This window comes from Theropithecus gelada, chromosome 7b, assembly GCF_003255815.1.
Source record: "Theropithecus gelada isolate Dixy chromosome 7b, Tgel_1.0, whole genome shotgun sequence".
In the NCBI taxonomy this organism is placed as follows: domain Eukaryota; kingdom Metazoa; phylum Chordata; class Mammalia; order Primates; family Cercopithecidae; genus Theropithecus; species Theropithecus gelada.
In genome coordinates this window covers 77,170,461-77,189,626 of record NC_037675.1, presented here as the reverse complement: position 1 = coordinate 77,189,626, position 19,166 = coordinate 77,170,461, and the positions used below count along the sequence as shown (strand labels likewise).

At 40.5% G+C, this 19,166-nt stretch overlaps 1 protein-coding gene across 3 annotated transcripts in view; it reads right to left on the bottom strand.

Moving 5' to 3' along the window:
- Positions 1-19,166, bottom strand: part of TTLL5 (tubulin tyrosine ligase like 5) — a 292,858-nt gene that overhangs the window by 126,386 nt on the left and 147,306 nt on the right. For all 3 annotated transcript variants that reach the window (XM_025392848.1, XM_025392849.1, XM_025392850.1), the window contains one exon: positions 10,644-10,798. In XM_025392848.1, coding sequence (XP_025248633.1) covers positions 10,644-10,798 — 155 coding nt within the window. The remainder of the gene's footprint in view (positions 1-10,643; positions 10,799-19,166) is intronic.

Sequence of the window (19,166 nt, the reverse complement as noted above, 5' to 3'; positions counted from 1 at the left end):
GAAAGAGTGATAGAAAGTAAACAGTAAACAAATAGAATAAGTGCTATAGAATTGCAAATGTGAGGATGTGGTGATGGGAAAATATACAAGGCTTATATATTTGGGTTCCAAAATACTATCTTTCATTTTTCATTAGTTATTTTAATGAAAAAATAAAAACTATATATTTATGGTATACACCATGATGTTTTGGAATATTTATACATTGTGGGATGGCTAAATTGAGCTAATTAACACATGTTTTAACTTACATATTTTTGTGTGTGCTGAGAAGAGTTAAAATCTACTCTCTTAGTGATTTTCAAGTATTTAACACATTGTTACTAATTATAGTCACCATGTTGTATAGTAATAGGCTTACTTTGGATCTGCTGAGTTGGCTGACACTGAACTTATGAAGAAGAATACAAGCAGAAACTGGACTGGGCCCAGATGCAGGTGTTCACCTTGGAAATCAGGCCACAATTTTTTTTGTTTTTGTTTTTCACATTGTGGTGTGTTGGATCCTTTTCCTTCTTCTTGAAAAAATTTGTTTTAACTACCCAAGTGACCAAAATGTCAATATAGGAAATATTTAGAATACAGAAAACAAATTAGAAAGACTTAGACTTAAGAGGTAGAAGCCTAATTATGCTATATTCCCAACAATTTATCCTTATCAGCAATACGGCCAGTATCTCACTATTTCTCTAACTTTTCTGCTGTATCTCATTTAGTTGTGAACTTGGAAGAAAGTAGAATGATTGATGATACTTCCTAACTCCCCCACACCAACTTCTAGGCTTTTATATGAAGTAAAAAACCTCCTTTACGGATATGCCAGCTTGATTTCAGTTTCTATCACTGGAAACTCCAAGTGTTTTGACTAATACATTATTTCTGACAGAAACACTCTGTCTGAGTCAGACTGGTTCCCACTTACTGTCCCTTGAAAATACCTTAAACATCTTGCATGTTATCTTCTTTTTCGTTCCTTTCTATTCCTTAACCTATCCGTAGCCTATACACCTGGGACTGAATTTAAACGCTACCTTAAACCCTTCCTCTGCAGAGCCTTACCTTGTCACTCAAGTCTTTAGTACCTTTTCTGAATTATGAACTCATCTGAACCCATATGCCCTTTTAAAATCACTCACTTTGTGTGTTACATGAAAATAAATAAATAAATATATAGGACAGTATTATCCAGACTGCCCTGCTGAACTGCCAACTCTAACTTAGTAAGAGTATGGATTACAATTCTTTGATCCTCTCAGATTCTCACATAGTGTCAAGCACCAAATATATGTGCAATTATCTCTTAAGTGATGAATATCAGCCTGTTGGCCTATCCAAGCCCCATCTACCCTTCCAGATTCAACTCACACCTTTTCTTTTCCATGAAGTTTTTGCCAGCTTCTCCAGCCAGAGTGATAAATTTCTCCTCAGAATTCTCACCACTTAAGAGTTTTCATCTTCCTATTCAATAATTAAGCACATATTGCTTTATGGTACTTGCACTAGTAGCTTTTATGATTAGTAATTTTCCTTCTTGAGGACAGGGACTTGTCTAATACCTCCTTCAGAGCCCAACCTCTCACACTGAGGAGATATTCAGTAATTTTACATGTTAACTTTTTGAGGATAACATTATTGTAACAACTATCAGATGAAACCATTTCCCAGCTGAAACATTACTTATTACCAGTTTCGCCCTTGCTTTTGAACATATTTTAACCGACTAAATATTTGTTGAAGGTAACAAAACTCTTTTTGAAGCTTATATTTCAAATGTCAGTACTGAGTTCAAGCAGCTAGTAAGATATTTGAGAGTATTCAACAGTATTAGGCAGGGTCTTTCATTTACTTAGTTTTACTTGATGCAATCCAGTTTGAGAAGAATGTACAGTTGACTCTTGAACAATACAGGGGTTGGGGTGCCAATCCCTGCACAGTAGAAAATTCAGGTACAACTTCTGACCCCCCACAAAAACTCAACTACTAATAGCCTGTTGTTGACCAGAAGCCTTATGGATAAACAGTAATTAACACATATGGTATATGACATATGTATTATACACTGTATTCTTAATAAAAAGTAAGCTAGAGAATAAAAAATTTATTGAGAAAGTCATAAGGAAGATAAATATATTTACTATTCATTAAGCAGAAGTGAATCATCATAAAGGTCTTCATTCTTGTCATCCTCATGTTGAGTAAGCCGAGGAGGAAGAGGGAGAGAAGGGGTTTGTCTTGCTGTCTCGGGGTGGCAGACATGGAAGAAAATCCACATATAAGTAGATTCGAGCAGCTCAAACCTGAGTTATTCAAGGGTCAATTGTGATTTGATTCCCCCTAGCCTTTAAGTATACCCAATTTACTAATCTCTTTATGGCTGCCTTAGCTACTATGCCAGAAAGCCTGCTTTTCTCATCTAAATCCTTTTAAATTATAGTCACATCATTGAGATGCACCCATATTTCGTTCTCACCAAAGACAGTAAAACTTATTTTTAAGATCAGCCAGGCCAGGTTGGGCACAGTGGCTCACGCCTGTAATCCCAGCACTTTGGGAGGCTGAGGCGGGTGGACTGCTTTAGCCTGGGAGTTCAAGACCAGTCTGGGAAACATGGTGAAATCCCCTCTCTACAAAAAATACAAAAAGTAGCCGGGCATAGAGATGCACACATGTAGTCCCAGCTACTTGGCAGGCTGAGGGAGAATCACTTGAGCCTGAGGGGGCAGAGGCTGCTGTGAGCTGTGATCATGCCAATGTACTTCAGCCTGGTGACAGAGTGAGACCTTGTCTCAAAAAAAAAAAAAAAAAAAAAAAGAACAAAGTCAAATATGTATTGGTTTTGAAGTGAAATTAATATGAATCTTAGCTTGACAATTCATGAAAACCATGAGTTGTCCCTTTACTGCTTCTGAAGCATAAGGATGGTCCAAGCAGGACGAGAGTTTGTAACTTATAATGAACACCTGGGCCTGCCATATGTTGTGACATATCAAATCCCTGAACTCTCATACACTGCCTCTCTCACTAGGTTAGGACACATCACCCAAAGATCAGTTGGCTCCATATTTAAATAAACATTTAAAATTTGGCTTTTCCTAATTATCTTTCTTTATGAGCATTTTAATGATTTATAATAACAATTTTAATAAGTGGGTACTTACTTCACAATATAAATAAATAATGTCAGCCTTAGTATTGTGATTACATATTACTGCTTTCCCTGCTATAATACTCTATTTTACTGTACATGATATATGGCCAGTTGACTCTAAACTGTGTCCCGGTGTAGCAAGTACCATATACCAAGCAAGTACAATTTTGTTTCTCTCTTTCAAAAAAAGGGAACTAAGAGTTAGTTACCAAGAGCGTATACCAAAACTTTGTCCCACAAAACAGCTTCAGGAAAAAGAAGCCTTTTATTCCTTTGCAGATATATAGTTCTATAGTTTTCTTTTATGAAAACATAGATACAGGGAGTTTTTTCTTATTAACATCTTAACTCCTGAGACCTTTTAAAAAAGAGCATTGATTTCTTAGCTGTACTGGGTAGGTAATACGCTAAGAGTCTTTTAGCAGCGAGAAGGACAGGTGGGTCGGATGAGATCTTTAGTTAAAGGATCAGGAAAACTGGCTGGTTTTCCTTCTAAATTTGTTGAGTCAATACTGGGTAAGCTTTAAACATGGATCATCAGTGTTCCTCTACATGAGTCAGAAAGAAGACTGTGTTTCATCACGCCTGTGATCTTCCCAGGCTCTTTCAAAGCTGGTAAACCAGTTAACCTGAAGGGATAGAAGCTGATAGACAAACCATGCCAGGAGAATTAAACTAAATTATAAATAAAGCAACTCATATAATTTCCTAATTCTAAAAATGGAGTCTCATTTAGCTTAGTGTAAGGAATTCTGTCATATTCGGGCCTCTTAAAACCAAAATAATCATCAATTTTGTATAGTTACAAAATTATAAACAGTTAAATAAAAGAATTATTTGACCAGTAAATAATTTTTGTGAAACTATGGGGTTCTTTTAAATCCTTTCATAGTCTTTTTCAACATTGTAGTTAAAAAAACACACACACACAATTTAAAATGTACCATCATAACCATTTTTATGTGTACAGTTCAGGAGTGTTAAGTATAATCACACAGGTTTTGCCTCTAACAAAGACTCGTGTGTGTGTGTGTGTGTATGTGTGTGTGCGCACGCGCGCATATCCTAAAGAAATAGAAGCTAGTTCATCATTAATACTTCAAAGCAGTGCAGAGTGGAGTGAAAGAGGCAAACTTAACTAGAAAAACTGACACTGGCAAACTGCAAACACTGCATTCCATGCTTTATTCTGACTTGTGGATAAGAAAGATCCACGTTTTTCACTCCTGACACTCGGCCCCAGGTTCCTGAACCTATGCTACCTAGGCCCTGGTATGACGTCCAGCCAGCTAGCTTTGATGGACTTGCTAAGCTTCCCAACATTCCTTTATTAGGCAGAAGCCAATCACTTTTGCTCTTGGCACAAACACTGACAGCACTCAGCTCTCTCGGTGAAGGAGGAACTGTAGAATCTGTCACAGAGCTTGAACTGACGCAGGGTATAACTCTTTAGAGGTTATGTGTCTGGCTGGGTGAGAAAAGTAGCAGAGAAAATTCAGATAGAAGTACAGGCCTTTATCATACATGTACTGGAGAAATCGTTTTCCTCAGGGGAAGGAATAGTTAAGACTCAGGAGAAAGGTGAGGTAAACTTTATGAAAGAGAAGAAAGAGGCATAAGGAGTGAAGTATCACTTCTGCAGAACTCTGAATATGAATTTTTTTTAGTCCCCCCAAAAAGTAGTTTCTCTTTGATTGTGCTCTTTGGCTGGAAAGCATTGTTTATATAACAGGATAAAGTACAAAATTATAAGCTCCAAACTGCTCCAGAGAAAAGCTCTCCCAAAGCTCGACCCCCAGGATAGATGGAAAATATGAGTGTTTACTGGCTGGAACATCGAGCTGCAATGGAAATTTCAACATTCAGGAGACAGCAGAGAAAAAGGGCCTGCTGAGTATAAAGAAGATGACCTCCAACCAAGGGGTCAAAGAAAAAGGAAGAGTCTCTTGTTGGCCCCACTCTGATGCCTTCCCATCCTCGGCTAGAAAGGCCAGATTTCTGTTATCCAGTTCCAGGAGCGTACTGCACAGGGGTGATGGCCACTGTGATCTAAACTAGATACTAAACTAAGTGGTGAACAATACCATATCCCAAGCAAGTTCAATTTTAAGTTTCTTTCTTTCTTTCTTTTCTGGAAAGGGAACTGAGAGTTATCAAGAAACCTACACCAAAAAAGTAAAAAGTGAAAACCATGCTGGCCACTTTCACATACACAACTCTTAATCATATAACAACTTAATGAGGTGGGTTTAACTACGTGCATTTAAAAAAAGATGGGGAAATTATGGTTCAGAAAAGCTAAGCAACTTGCCCAAGGACAAGGCAAACCAAGGTCTGCCTGACTCTAAAGTCCCTTCTCTTCCCACCATACTGTGCCATCTTCCTAACAGAAGCTGCTGGGCCCAATTCCTATAAAGGTAACATGCTTTTCAAGAAAGAGAAGTATTTAAAGGACTATGTTCAGAATAATTCCCTTATAATAGAGGCAGAGGATAAAAACAAAACCTTGCCATTTGGCCACTAAGTAATTTTTGTGGAACTATGGGGCGCTCTTAAATCCTTACATACTCTTCTTTGTTTGATTGTAGTAAAAACACACACACACATAATTTTAAATATACCATCTTAACCATTTTTACATGTATAGTTCAGGAGTGTTAAGTGCATTCACATCATTCTGCAATAGATTTCTAGAACATTTCCATCTTTCTTTTTTTTTTTTTTTTTTTTTGAGACGGAGTCTTGCTCTGTCGCCCAGGCTGGAGTGCAGTGGCGCGATCTCAGCTCACTGCAAGCTCCGCCTCCTGGGTTTACGCCATTCTCCTGCCTCAGCCTCCCGAGTAGCTGGGACTACAGGCGCCCGCCACCTCGCCCGGCTAGTTTTTTGTATTTTTAGTAGAGACGGGGTTTCACCGTGTTAGCCAGGATGGTCTCGATCTCCTGACCTTGTGATCCGCCTGCCTCGGCCTCCCAAAGTGCTGGGATTACAGGCTTGAGCCACCGCGCCCGGCTCATTTCCATCTTTCACAACTGAAACTCTATACCCATTAAACACTAATTCCCCCTCCCCTCTTCCCCCAGCCCTTGGCAACCACCTTTCTAATTTCTGTTTCTATGATTTTGACTACTTTAGATGTTTCATATGAGTGGACTCATACAGGATTTGTCCTTTTGTGACTGGCTGGCTTCACTGAGCATACGACCCTCAAGGTTCATCTGGGACAGGACTGACTCCTTACACGCCCTTCCTGACACCCTTTCTTCTAATCGTCTATGCCATAAAATTCAGATCTTTGTCATATGCCGCCTGCCACTGCTCTGTTTCATGTGTATACACTCCCTTTCCCTGCCAGACAGTAGCCTCTCAGTGATCAAACATTATGTCTTTAAAAGTCTTTTAGGCCCAGCACCCAACACTGTGCTGAGAACATGGAATATATACCCTGGAGAGTAAACTCTGAGATTGGAAACTATTCTGTTTTATTTACTGCTCCTCCCCAGCAACTAACACAATGCCTGACATATAGAAAATGCATAGGACATATTTTTAAAGGAAATTAACAAATTCAGTATTTCTGAGGACTGACTGAGAATGAAAAGATGAGAAGTTAGAGACCTGAATCTCCAGCATCATTTCTAAGAATAATCTAAAAGAAGGGAGGAAAGTATTATTAACTGAGCTAGAATCAGAATCTCCGAAAAATGTGTGCCTTAAACTTATGCAAAGCAGAATACCAAACTATTTATAATCTAATGTTGAATAAGAGGGCAGAAGGACAGGGTGACATAGAAAATGGTTCCAGTTTCCCAAGATTTCCCATTCCTCGGTGGCATTTCAAGTTCATACAGATGTTCTCTAGAGAATGGGAGCTGGCCAGGTGGAGGAGCCCATGCCCACAATGTCTTGTCCTATCACAAAAAAGTAGGAACAAACTCATGGCTGTGCTCTTTCCGCAAATTCCCCTACCTTTCATATCGAGGAACAGACAAATCCCCAGGATGCATGTGTGAAAAAGCCAGAGGTGGATAAAAATAATTCAATGACAAATGCTGGAAAAACATACAAAGGGGCAGGAGCCAGACATTCGTGGGATTCCCTGACAGCTTGATCCACAAGGAAGGGCTGGACTGGAAAAAAACAGGGCCTCAGGTTCCTGCCAAGCTGTCTGAGGCCCTGTTCTTCCCAAATCATTCCAAGCAGCAGCCAAGACTTTACAGTAACCCTTCCATGTCTCACAAAGCAAAATGCACTAAGAACCCACTGAGTGCTCCACACCTAGAAAATCCTCCCTGATGTAGTCCAATTCCATGGAAGGCTGGCAGTAATAACAAGATGGCTCTGCACATCAATTTTCAGCTCTTAATGACTCCCCATGTGCCCAAAAAATGGATAATTAAAAGGCAGCTTGAAAAACCTAATCTTTCTCATTGGCTGAAGAAAAGCTAACATACCCACGTATCAGCACCTAGAAACTGAAAACATCACTTTAAGGAAGAGAGAGGTCATAAGCACTTGGTACCTGCGTCCTGGAGTCCCTACTGTAGAATTCTAAGTCGGCCTCGCTTAGAGGCACACCTCAGGCTTCTGAACATGTGACTGTATTTGGCTCTAACTACTTTCTCTTCTGGAGAATGGCCTGCAATTAATCTCACTTATTACCTCTGAAAAGTAACAACAGAGGGATGGCTGGCCAAGTCCAACTCCAGAGTGTCTAGGGAACTGCAGGCTACACGGCCAGGCCTCAGACTGTCTGGGCAAGTCGTGGGCTCTTTGCCTTCTTCTCCCACAACAAAGCCTGAACAGGACTCCAGACAGACCAAAGGAACCAAGGGATTTGAGGAGCTGGGCTGAGCTTATACTGACCCAATGGGAGACGACAACCCTGAGGCTACATTTGGGGTGATTTCAAAACAGCGGGAGAAGAATAAGGTCGTTTGATGAAAACTTGTGTGATCCATAAAATTGGGAACAATAGCAACACCATAGGGAAATGAAAAATAACACTATTTGCAGAGTTCTTGTGAGTCACCAGTTTTCATTCCTGTGGCTACCAAGTCAGTGAATTCTCTGACATGCAGAGATGAAAAGTACAGCTAGGAATGGGATTCTCTTTACATTTTATTACAGTTTACAGGGCAGCCCCTAGTTTAGTGAATTATCAGAACTAAACTGGAATCCACTGTTGCTACTGTAGAAAAACTATTCAGAGTACCTTTTATTTATCTAGCACCTACTTCCAGGGAGATCAAAGTGCTTTAAAGGCAATCTAAAAGCTCTCAAAACAGGCCACTTTATATGTAAGTATGCTTACCCAATAAAAAGATTAAATGAATAGCTTAGGGTCACTGAATGTCAAAACCAGTAATAAAACTCAGATCTCTAAGCTACAAATCCTGTATTCATTAAACTTAGTCACCCTTACGACTAAAGGAGGAACAACAAGAGACTAAATATCACAAAACAGTGACTTACCAGGTAAAAATGGAAACCAGGATATTGGGCTGTGCAGGTTGTATGCTGCAGGTCTGGCTGGGGCCTACATCACAGCCAAGTCTGGAAAGACCTCTGAGAATTCACTCAGGGCTCCTTTAGGGTGGGTGCCTCTGGGAATTCCATGTGGAACTGGGACTCTCAAGCTCAGGCTCCAGGCAGTCCTGGCAACCAGAGGTCACCTGGGGGCAAAGGAAAATGTCCCAGAGCTACCCTGAGCTGAAATGGGACTGAAAACTGGCTCCTGTGTTTGAGGAGGAGGTAAAGAGAGGGCTGCTGTGGGTAAAAAGAACTCAAAAAGGAAAAGACCAGGGGACTTTGTGGGGGTTGCTTTTTGGCTGGAATGGGTCAGAAGTCAATCGTGTAATGCACCATGAGCATTACTGCAGCCTCGTGGGCAGTCTGGCTGGGAGAAGGCCACTCACAGTGCTGAACCTTAGGTCCTGGCACATCCTTGACCGAACTCATCATCTTTCATCTCACTATTAACAAGCGCTACCAAAAGAAAGCTCTAAACCCAGCCACAATTTTTATTTAAAATGTTTTCCCTCATTCCATCTACAAGCATAAAAAGTGCTAAAACTCAATTTTTCCAAAATGTGTGGTTTTAACATTTTGTTTACAGTAGGAGCAATGCCTGTAGCCTTGTCATACAGACATTATATCCAAAATTGCAGTGAAAATGTCTTCCATAAAAACAAGGCTCTGAATTTAAAATGAAAATGGAATATCTGGAAATTTTCTTATGGAAAATAAAGCTCTATGGTATCAACAGAATTTCTTGTTTACGACTAATGTTTTACAGCAGACTTTTCCTGGGGAGAGAACCGTGTGGAGGATGCTCTGCCTTAAAAAGTCCTGCCTCTTGGTCTTTGGCTCTTTATAATTCTCAGTTCAGATGATTCTTTTCGCCCCGACCACAATGATCACTGGTATGAAAGACACTGTACCACAGGATGATGTAATGTGCTTATATTTATGCTGCTTCCTGGGCAGAGCTTCTGCTTCCCAAATTAGTTCCTTAATAATTCTAACACCAATAGATACTCCACCAACAACTAGGTATTTCCTCCATGCCCAAGTCTTTAGTAACCCCTCCAAATCTCAGGGCAAAGCAGCATACTAAAAGGCAGAGCCTGGAAGTACTGGCACGGGGTGTGGGGGCTTGGTTGGGCACCTGTGGTAGAACTTCTTTGAATGGAGGGAACAATATCTCAGCTGGTCAAAATACTTCATTGTAACAGCCACATTTCTCTCTAGCTCATTCGACTCAGGAACTGATGCAATTTAATCCATACTTAATAGGCACTAAAGCAAGATGTGCTGGAAATCCATTTCTTACGTTTTTGTTTTTGTTTTTATTTTTTATACAGGGGTAATTAAAACACACAGCAAGACCAGAATTCAATAGAGTGGTTTCTTTTTTAATTTGGAAGTTGCTTACATTATGGCCAGAAGCTACTTGGATTTTATCTATAGCCACATCTCTCAACTGCATGAAGGAAATTTCCTTCCCACTTCCCAAATGAGCATTGTTCAGGGAGGTTGTTTGAGTTCAATTATATGACACGAGATAAAAAAGTAAAAAACAAATATGTCCTTCAAAAGAACAGAGTCTAAAGTTACTGAAACACAATGTAGTATAAAAAAACTATAAAAAACACAAGGTATATAAAAAAAATTAAGAGACAAGGACAAAGTGCCAAAAGTTGGCACATTAAAATGTTGACTATAAGCAAGGATTACACATAGTATAAATTCTTGCTCTTTTATCCCAAGGTGATTGTCTTAGCTATCTCAGAAACATCCTTTTCATTTGATATGCCTGAAAACTGTCTTACAAATAAAATGAAGCTCTCTCAGGTGCCAGAGCATCGAGGCAGGTGAAGAAAGGGCATATGCCTTAGTGCTATCTCCATACAGAACTCAAGGTGGGAATGGCTTGCTTGGGACAAAGGCCATCCCTGTGTTACCCAAATGCTCATTGCAGGGCCCTTCACATACCTGCTTCCGGGAGGGCTGGAATGATTCTCAGGAGCTTGAGGGTCCGACTGCACCAACCATGTGGGGCCACTAGGGCTGATGATGGGTCGGAGGGTGGGGGGAGTTGAAGCACTGCTTCTGTTTATGATGCCAGTGGCCAAATTCAAGTTTGTCACCTAGAAATAAAGCGAGGGAAATGACCTGACTTTACAGAGTTTTTAAAAAGGATCATTAACAACATATAGGCAAAATCAAGTCAAGACCAACAGATGCTGACCCCTCTGAGCTGAAGCTGTGGCTGTGATAAAGGCACCCAGGAAGGAATGGCTCCTGTGCACAAAGAGCAGAAGTGAGGGTGGTCAGTGTCAATGTAAGTTAACAAGCATTTATGTTGCTCCTACTAAGTGCAGGGCACTGGACTGTGCTGGGTGCTATGGAAAACACAGACGAGTAACCAAAACAGCAAGAATCTACTGAGTAGACAATGTTCAAAGAAACTAGGTAAATTAGTTTTTCTGCCCTTGTTTCCTCATCTGTATGTTCTAAATGCTCAGTAAATTTCAGTTATAAATAACATTAATTATTATAATGCACGAAGAATCCACTGATTTAGAAAGAAAAAAAATGGTTAAGAGAAAAATAGTCGTGGACTTCAATACACAACGTACAAAGGAGGAATACAATTAGCCAATTAAACATGTAAAACTAGTCATCATTTCTACTGGTAAATGTAAATTATAAGAAAGACATGCAAATTACAAAGAAATGCAAGTTACAAGACACTATTTTTGCATATCACGTTGGTATACAATATTTAAAAAGACAGTATCCAATAATGGCAAAGGGTGAAAATAGGTACTTATACTACTTGTGTGACTATAAATTGGTAGAATCTTCCTAGAAATCAATTGGCAATATCTTATTAAAATATATTACAATATGTGTACACTTGGATACTACAATCTAGCTTCTGGGAACTAAACAACAAAACAATTGCAGATGATTAATGACAGGTGACTATCATAATAGCAGTCAATATTTATTAGAACTCATTATGCGCCAAGCTATGTGTAAATGAGTACGTTGCACACATCTCATTTAAATTGCCACAAGTCTGTTGGTAAGTACCATAATAATACTCATTTTATAAGAACGAAACTGAGGCCTATGATTGCATTGAGGCCTAGAAATAAATGGCAGAACGAGAATTCGAACCATAGTTTTTCAACTGTCAAAGCCCATGTTCTTACTCACTACACTATACTGTGAATACTGAAAATCAGGCATTGTTTTCAATACTGCAAAAGGAGATCTAAATGGCTAACAATATTGTTAAATAAATTTTGCCCTAAGTAAGACATTATTACATATGCATTAATGTTTTTTGAAAAACAGGCCGGGTGCGGTGGCTCACGCCTGTAACTCCAACACTTTGGGAGGCTAAGGTGGGTGGATCATGAAGTCAGGAGATCGAGAGCAGCCTGGCTAACATGGTGAAACCACGTCTCTACTAAAAATAATAATAATAATAATAATAATAATAATAATAATAATAATAATAATTAGCCAGGTGTAGTGGCAGGCACCTGTAGTCCCAGCTATTCAGGAGGCTGAGGCAAGAGAATTGCTTGAACCTGGGAGGCGGAGGTTGCAGTGAGAAGAGTTCATGCCACTGCACTTGACCCTGGGTGACAGAGCGAAACTCCGTCTCAAAAATAATAATAATAATAATGATATAGGAACATGCTAATATTTCAAGTAAAAAAAAATCATGGTAGTAAAAATTACAATATGAAACTGTATAGAGTAGATCCAAATTTCTTTAAACACATACACACACAAACACAAGTGAACAGACACTCCTGAAGACTAGAAATAAAAATCCACCTATAAGTAGCATTTATTTCTGAATTACGACTGATTTTCTTCCTTATCTTTATTCTCCAGATTTTCTAAACTGGGCATGTATTACCTTTTATAATAAAAAATTATTTTAAAGTAGTTATGGCAAATACAGACGTATTTAAAACCTGGGCAGTGGTAGTGGAATCAGAAAAGAAAGAATGGGGCCGGGCATGGTGGCTCACACCTATAATCCCAGCACTTTCGGAGGCCAAGGCGGGTGAATCACAAGATTAGATCAAGACCATCCTGGCTAACATGGTGAAACCCCAAATCTACTAAAAATACAAAAAAATTAGCCAGGCGTGGTGGCGCTACTCAGGAGCTGAGGCAGAAGAGTGGCATGAACCCAGGAGGCGGAGCTTGCAGTGAGCCGAGATCGCGCCACTGCACTCCAGCCTGGGCAACAGAGCGAGACTCCGTCTCAAGGAAAGGAAAGGGAAAGGGAAAGGAAAGAATGGTTCTGAGAAGCATTTCAAAGTAAGATGTACCGGGACTGTTGAAGAGAGAAGACACAAATCTGAATGCAGGATTTTGATCATGAGACACTAGAGAACAGTGGTGAAAGTCATCAGACTGGAAATGTAAATTCCAAGGAAAATGTTTTGCTATAAAATGTTCTAAGTACCTAATAATTTTGAAACTACAAAGGAATTATGATTTTTTTTCCCTAAAAATTTTGAAAGAAAAAAGGTCATTTTTAGCAAGAGTATAGTGTTTCTCTCCTAGTTATAGAATTCAATAAGTGAAAACAGCTCAGGACTGTGTCTTTACACCAAAGGACTAAAAATACTTTTCTTGGAAAGAAAGTTGTTTTCCATAGGTCAGGAGCAAATCCCAGTGTCTGTGGAGGCTGCACCCTCCAGTGTGGACCAGTCTTTGGAAGAAAGCCTCACTGGCCATACATGACTTACCATTTCTGTCCCCTACTGCTTCTACAAGGGGGAGAAGAAGGGCATATGCTGACTAAAAGGCAGAGAAGAGGCCGGGCTCGGTGGCTCACACCTGTAATCCCAGCACTGTGGGAGAACGAGGCGGGTGGATCACAAGATCAAGAGATCGAGACCATCCTGGCCAACATGGCAAAACGCCATCTCTACTAAAAATACAAAGATTAGCTGGGCGTGCGCCTGTAGTCCCAGCTACTCAGGAGGCTGAGGCAGGAGAATTGCTTGAACCCAGGAGGTGGAGGCTGCACTGAGCCGAGATCGCGCCACTGCACTCCAGCCTGGTGACAGAGCGAGATGATTGTTTCAAAAAAAAAAAGACAGGGAAGATATAGTAGCAAATTATGGTAGTAACTTTTCCGGCCACTAGTTTCTCTGAAATGCTTTGTCCTTCTTCCCATATCCTAAGGGCAAAGTAGGTCAGGCCTTCAGACAAGGAACCAGACTCCCTGTACTCCTGAACTCACTCCTGCCCCACACCGACTCCTCTGCTTTCCTGCCCTGATTTGATCATCAGATCTTTTATATTAGACATGATCTTGAAACTTGTAGAAAAACTACGGTGAGAAAGGTCTTTATGATAACAGCTTCTCCAATTACTGCTTTAGTTGTGCCAAAAACTTAATAAAGGAGGTTTAATAATTTATAGGGGAATATCAATAAACAATGTGCACACTTTACCATGTTTAGTATAAATGGATATTAAAGTGGAGGTCATAGTCATTGGGCCAGTTGGCTACTCTGGGCTAATAACTAGTGTCTATGCTATTAAATCTAGGCTTGTCAACCTACGAATTCATGTTATTGGTCACAAGCAGGTCTGGAAAACAGACAGGAGATAGTTTAAAACCTATAGCGTTTTTGTTTTTTTTTTTTTTTTTAATTGAAACCATGACTAAAAGAACATGCCCTGCTGGTAATGGTAATCAACATCTTTACATGAAAAACACAAGTATATACACATAAGAAGCTTATAAGTCCATGTTTGGACCTTTAAAATGTTCTACTGTAATCAGTTTTAATATGCTACATTTTAGATCCACTACAGCAACAGTAATAATAACAACAAAACTATATTAATACTAATGACGGCTAAATTCAATAAACAGTTTGGGCCAGGCACGGTGGCTCACACTTGTAATCCCAGCACTTTGGGAGGCCAAAGCATGTGGATTGTTGGAGCCCAGGAGTTCGAGACCAGTCTGGGCAACATGGTGAAACCCCATCTCCACTAAAAATATAAAAATTAGCTGAGTGTGGTGGTGCACACTTCTAGTCCCAGCTACTAGGGAGGCTGAGGTGGGAAGGATTGCTTGAGCGCAGGAGGTGGAGATTGCAGTGAGCTGAGCACCACTGCACTCCAACGTGGATAACAGAGCAAGACCCTGTCTCAAATACACACACACACACACACACACACACAGAGCTTGTTCCAGGAAATGAGCTAAGCATATTTTATGTATATTAACTTATTTAGTCTTCAAGACAGATAGATGGGGAAACTGAGGTTGAGAGAGCAAATAACTTGCTCAAGACCAAATAATTGTTATGTGTCAGTCCCTGGATTCAATTCCTGGTCGGCCTGATGAAAATTCTCCCAATCTTGTAGGTTTTTTTTTTTTTTTTTTTGAGACGGAGTCTCGCTCTGTCGCCCAGGCTGGAGTGCAGTGGCACAATCTCGGCACACTGCAAGCTCCACCTCCTGGGCTCACGCTATTCTCCTGCCTCAGCCTCCCGAGTAGCTGGGACTACAGGCATGCGCCACCACGCCCAACTAATTTTCTGTATTTTCAGTAGAGACGGGGTTTCACCGTGTTAGCCAGGATGGTCTCGATCTCCTGACCTCGTGATCTGCCTGCCCTGGCCTCCCAAAGTGCTGGGATTACAGGCGTGAGCCACCGCGCCCAGCCCCAGTGTTGTAGTTTAAATCACTGTGTTACCTCACTGCCTTGTACCATTGAGCCTTGCGATTTAGAATTCGGTCTCTGGACCAAGAGCACCTGCATTACCAGGAGCATATTACAAATGCAGAACCTCAGCCCAGCCCCAGCCCCAGCCCCAGCCCCAGCATCTCGGCCCAGCTCCAGCCCCAGCCCCAGTCCCAGCTGCACTGAACCAAAATTTGCATTTTCAAGATCCATGAGAAACTTACTTGCATTATTAAGTTTGAGAAGCACTTGTTTGTTACCAGGAATGGTAGACAAGGAAAGGAGAGAACAGGCAAAAGGAACCATTCAATGTTTCCTCTCCTCCACAAAGCTCAGGGGCAGGGGATTTTCCAAAAAACAGAAGAAATGCCTTTGATGGGGTGAACAGAAGTTACAAAACAACAAAGGGGAATGAGAAGGGAAAATAGTTTCATTAGCAACTTTAAGGTTTTACTATTTCTCAATGTTGTTCAGATGCTCAAACATTAAAATGAGTAATCATTAAATATGCCAAGAATGCAAAAGTGGACAAAACAGCTTAGGACAAACTTCAGAAAATTCCAAGATTACTTGCTATGCTGCCCTGAGAAATAGTGGTAAAAACAAAAAAAACAAAAAAAACAAAAACCAAGAAATTTAAGCCTAAAAACAATCAACTTGTTCCATATGTCTCTGCCCCTGCCTCTCTCTAGCTGGCTGCTGCTAAGTGAATAAGTGCCTGTGGGAAATCTGGTCACAAGATCCTACCTCCACCTAAGCTTTGGGGCCTGCTTGGCAGATGTTTCACCCCTTGCTCTCCTCCTCCTCCTCCTCCCCTTCCTGCTTTTCCTCTTCCTCTGCTCCCACTCTCCTGGAGCAGCTTATCCAGATGTTCCACTCCCATTCCCTGCCTCATGTCCATTGCCACGGTGACCTCAGTGCGTTTTTCCTTTAGTACCAAATCACTGTTTATTTTAGAGCCAACCTTCCGAATAAGGCAGGTGAGCAAATATCTGAATGTGTGGGGTAGGGACACATTGCAGGCATACCATCTAGACAGGTGTTTAAATTATAGCAGGAATAAATACAGGTGATGGATTGAAAAGGGGGTAGGAGAAACCCAGAGAAAGAGGCCAATTTCCGGTGGCTGGCCCGCCCAAGTGTTACTGCTTGTTACTGCTGTTTGTTAAAAGTCGTGCTGCTGCCAGCACTATAATTAAAATATGATGGAGCTTCCCTGTTGATTCTTAGAATATACCCACCATCCACCCAGACACATAACCTTTTGGTATATGAAGAGGGTTTCAAGACAAGCCTAGCTATATCAATGCTGCATGCCCTCAAAATGTGGCAGTCCTGAATGCTTAAAAGAAGTCCAAACCTCAAAGATATAAGTGCTGTATTGCCTATCACAGGCAAAGCCTTGAGGAAAGTGCTAACGCATGTGCAGATAAAAACGTGGCCCTTCCCTACCCTTAAGCCATGTTGGAATTTACAATTACTAGGTCAGACAAGATTGCTGGACAAAAAGCAGTATTTAAGACCTCCAGAATGTAGTAAGTGCCATAAAAGAACAGCTAAAGAAATTAAAAAATGGAATCTGAGCTGGGCCTAAAATAATAGTAGGAGGAAAGAAAAATCCTAAGTAAAAATGCAGAGACAGACAAGCAGGGAGAACATCTGAGAGAAAGTAGTCTAATTCAGCAAAGGCTTCGAGTGATAGAAGATAGGGACAGACAGATAAACAGCTTGGGGAGGCCCTTGAATGTCAGACTAATGATTCTGTCCTTGATCTAGTAGACAACAGTAAGCTTGCTCACAGGTTCTGACAGAGCCATGCTATATGAGAACCTTGGTTGAAGACCCTTCTACTCCCAAACACACACACACACACACACACACACACACACACACACACACTCTCTCTCTCTCTCTCTCTCTCTCTCTTTCTCTCTCTCTCTCCCCACTCCCTCTCACCTCCCCCACCCCCACCGCCTCCAGTTAGCAGCTAGTTTCACCAGTTGAGTAGAAAAGTGGTTAATGTCTCTGCAAGGCTATCAAGGAAATTAGGAGTTCCAAATTACCTCTTTTTGCCAGGGCCACAAGGAAGGGAGGGACTGCTTTAGAATTCAGGGAAATAAAATGATCAGCGACTAGAGTGAAAGATGTGTTACTCTTGCTGTGCCCTGAATAATTTTAGAGATGATTTTTGCTTGATCTTAAATGGATAAAATAACAGCTTTGACATACAGATGTTGTGCCTTGTGCACACAATGTGTATATTTATTTCCTCATGGCACTGAAACTGCAAAGGCCTAAGAAACCATTTGCAATGGAATCAAACTAATCTTAGGTTCACTAAGGATGTCTGCAAATTTCATGCATCTTATTTATCGAAATGGAGAAGAAAATTAAGCACTAAAGATTTAGGGTCAGGCGCAGTGGCTCATGTGTGTAATCCCAGTGCTTTGAGGGGCTGAGGTGGGAGGATCACTTAAGGCCAAAAATTCAAGACCAATCTGGGCAACATAAGAGACCCCATCTCTACAAAATATAATTTAAAAAATTAGGCATGGTGATGCATGCCTGTAGTCCTAGCTACTTGGGAGGCTGAGGCAGGAGGATCACTTGTGCCTGGGAATTCAAGGCTGCAGTGAGCCATAATCACACCACTGTAATCCAGCCTGGGTGGCACTCTAGCCTGGGTGACAGAGCAAGATCCTGTCTCAAAAAGAAAAACAAAGAGAGAGAGAGAGAGAGAAGATGATTTAGTTAATAAGAGTTTAACATGGGAGTAACTGGCAGCATAGCATTCCCCATGCAGTTTATAGTCTTGCCATAGTTCAATTTCCTCATTATAGCAGGTCCAGAAAAATTTTAGATAATTCTTGTCTGAGGAGGTCTAAGAATGGTGCTTCCTAAGATTATTTTACTAATTCAAACTAATATTTATCAGGCACCTACTCTGGGCTTGGCATTCTTTTGAGCATTGAGGATAAAACAATGACAAAAAACAGTCAAGCAGCACAGTCATTATGGAAAACAGTATAGAGATTCCTCAAAGAGCTAAAAATACAACCACCATATGATCTAGCAATCCCACTGCCAGGTATCAACCTAAGCGTCCATCAACAGATGAATGGATTTTTAAAAAGTGACATATATATACATAGAGGAATATAACTCGGCCATAAAAAGAATGAAATTCTGTCATTTGCAGAACATGGGTGGAACTGGAGGTCATTATGTTAAATGTAATAAGTGAGGAACAGAAACACAAAAATTGCATGTTCTCACTCATATGTGGGAACTAAGAGTGGATTTCATAGAGATAGAGAGTAGAATGATGGTTATCAGAGCTGAGAAGGGAAAAAGGAAGGGGAGGGAAAAGAGGTATTGATTCATGAATACAAAAATACAGTTAGATAAAATGAATAAGTTCTAGTATTTGAAAGTACAGTGGGAAAATTGCAGTTAACAATTTATTGTATATCTCAAAATAGTCACAAGGGAAGACTTGTTAATGTTCCCAACACAAAGAAAAGATAAATCTTTGAAGCAATGGACATCCCAATTACCCTGACTTGATCATTACACATTGTATACATGTATCTAAATATCACATGTACCCCCCAAAATGTGCAACACTGTGATATATGAATAACCCCCAAATCCTTGCCTTCATGGAGATTATAGCCTAATGTGGGGCTATCACGGAAATACATAGAGAATGTATAAAACAAAGATACTCACGGATTTGGAGTTTGGGCCAAATTGTTGATATTAAT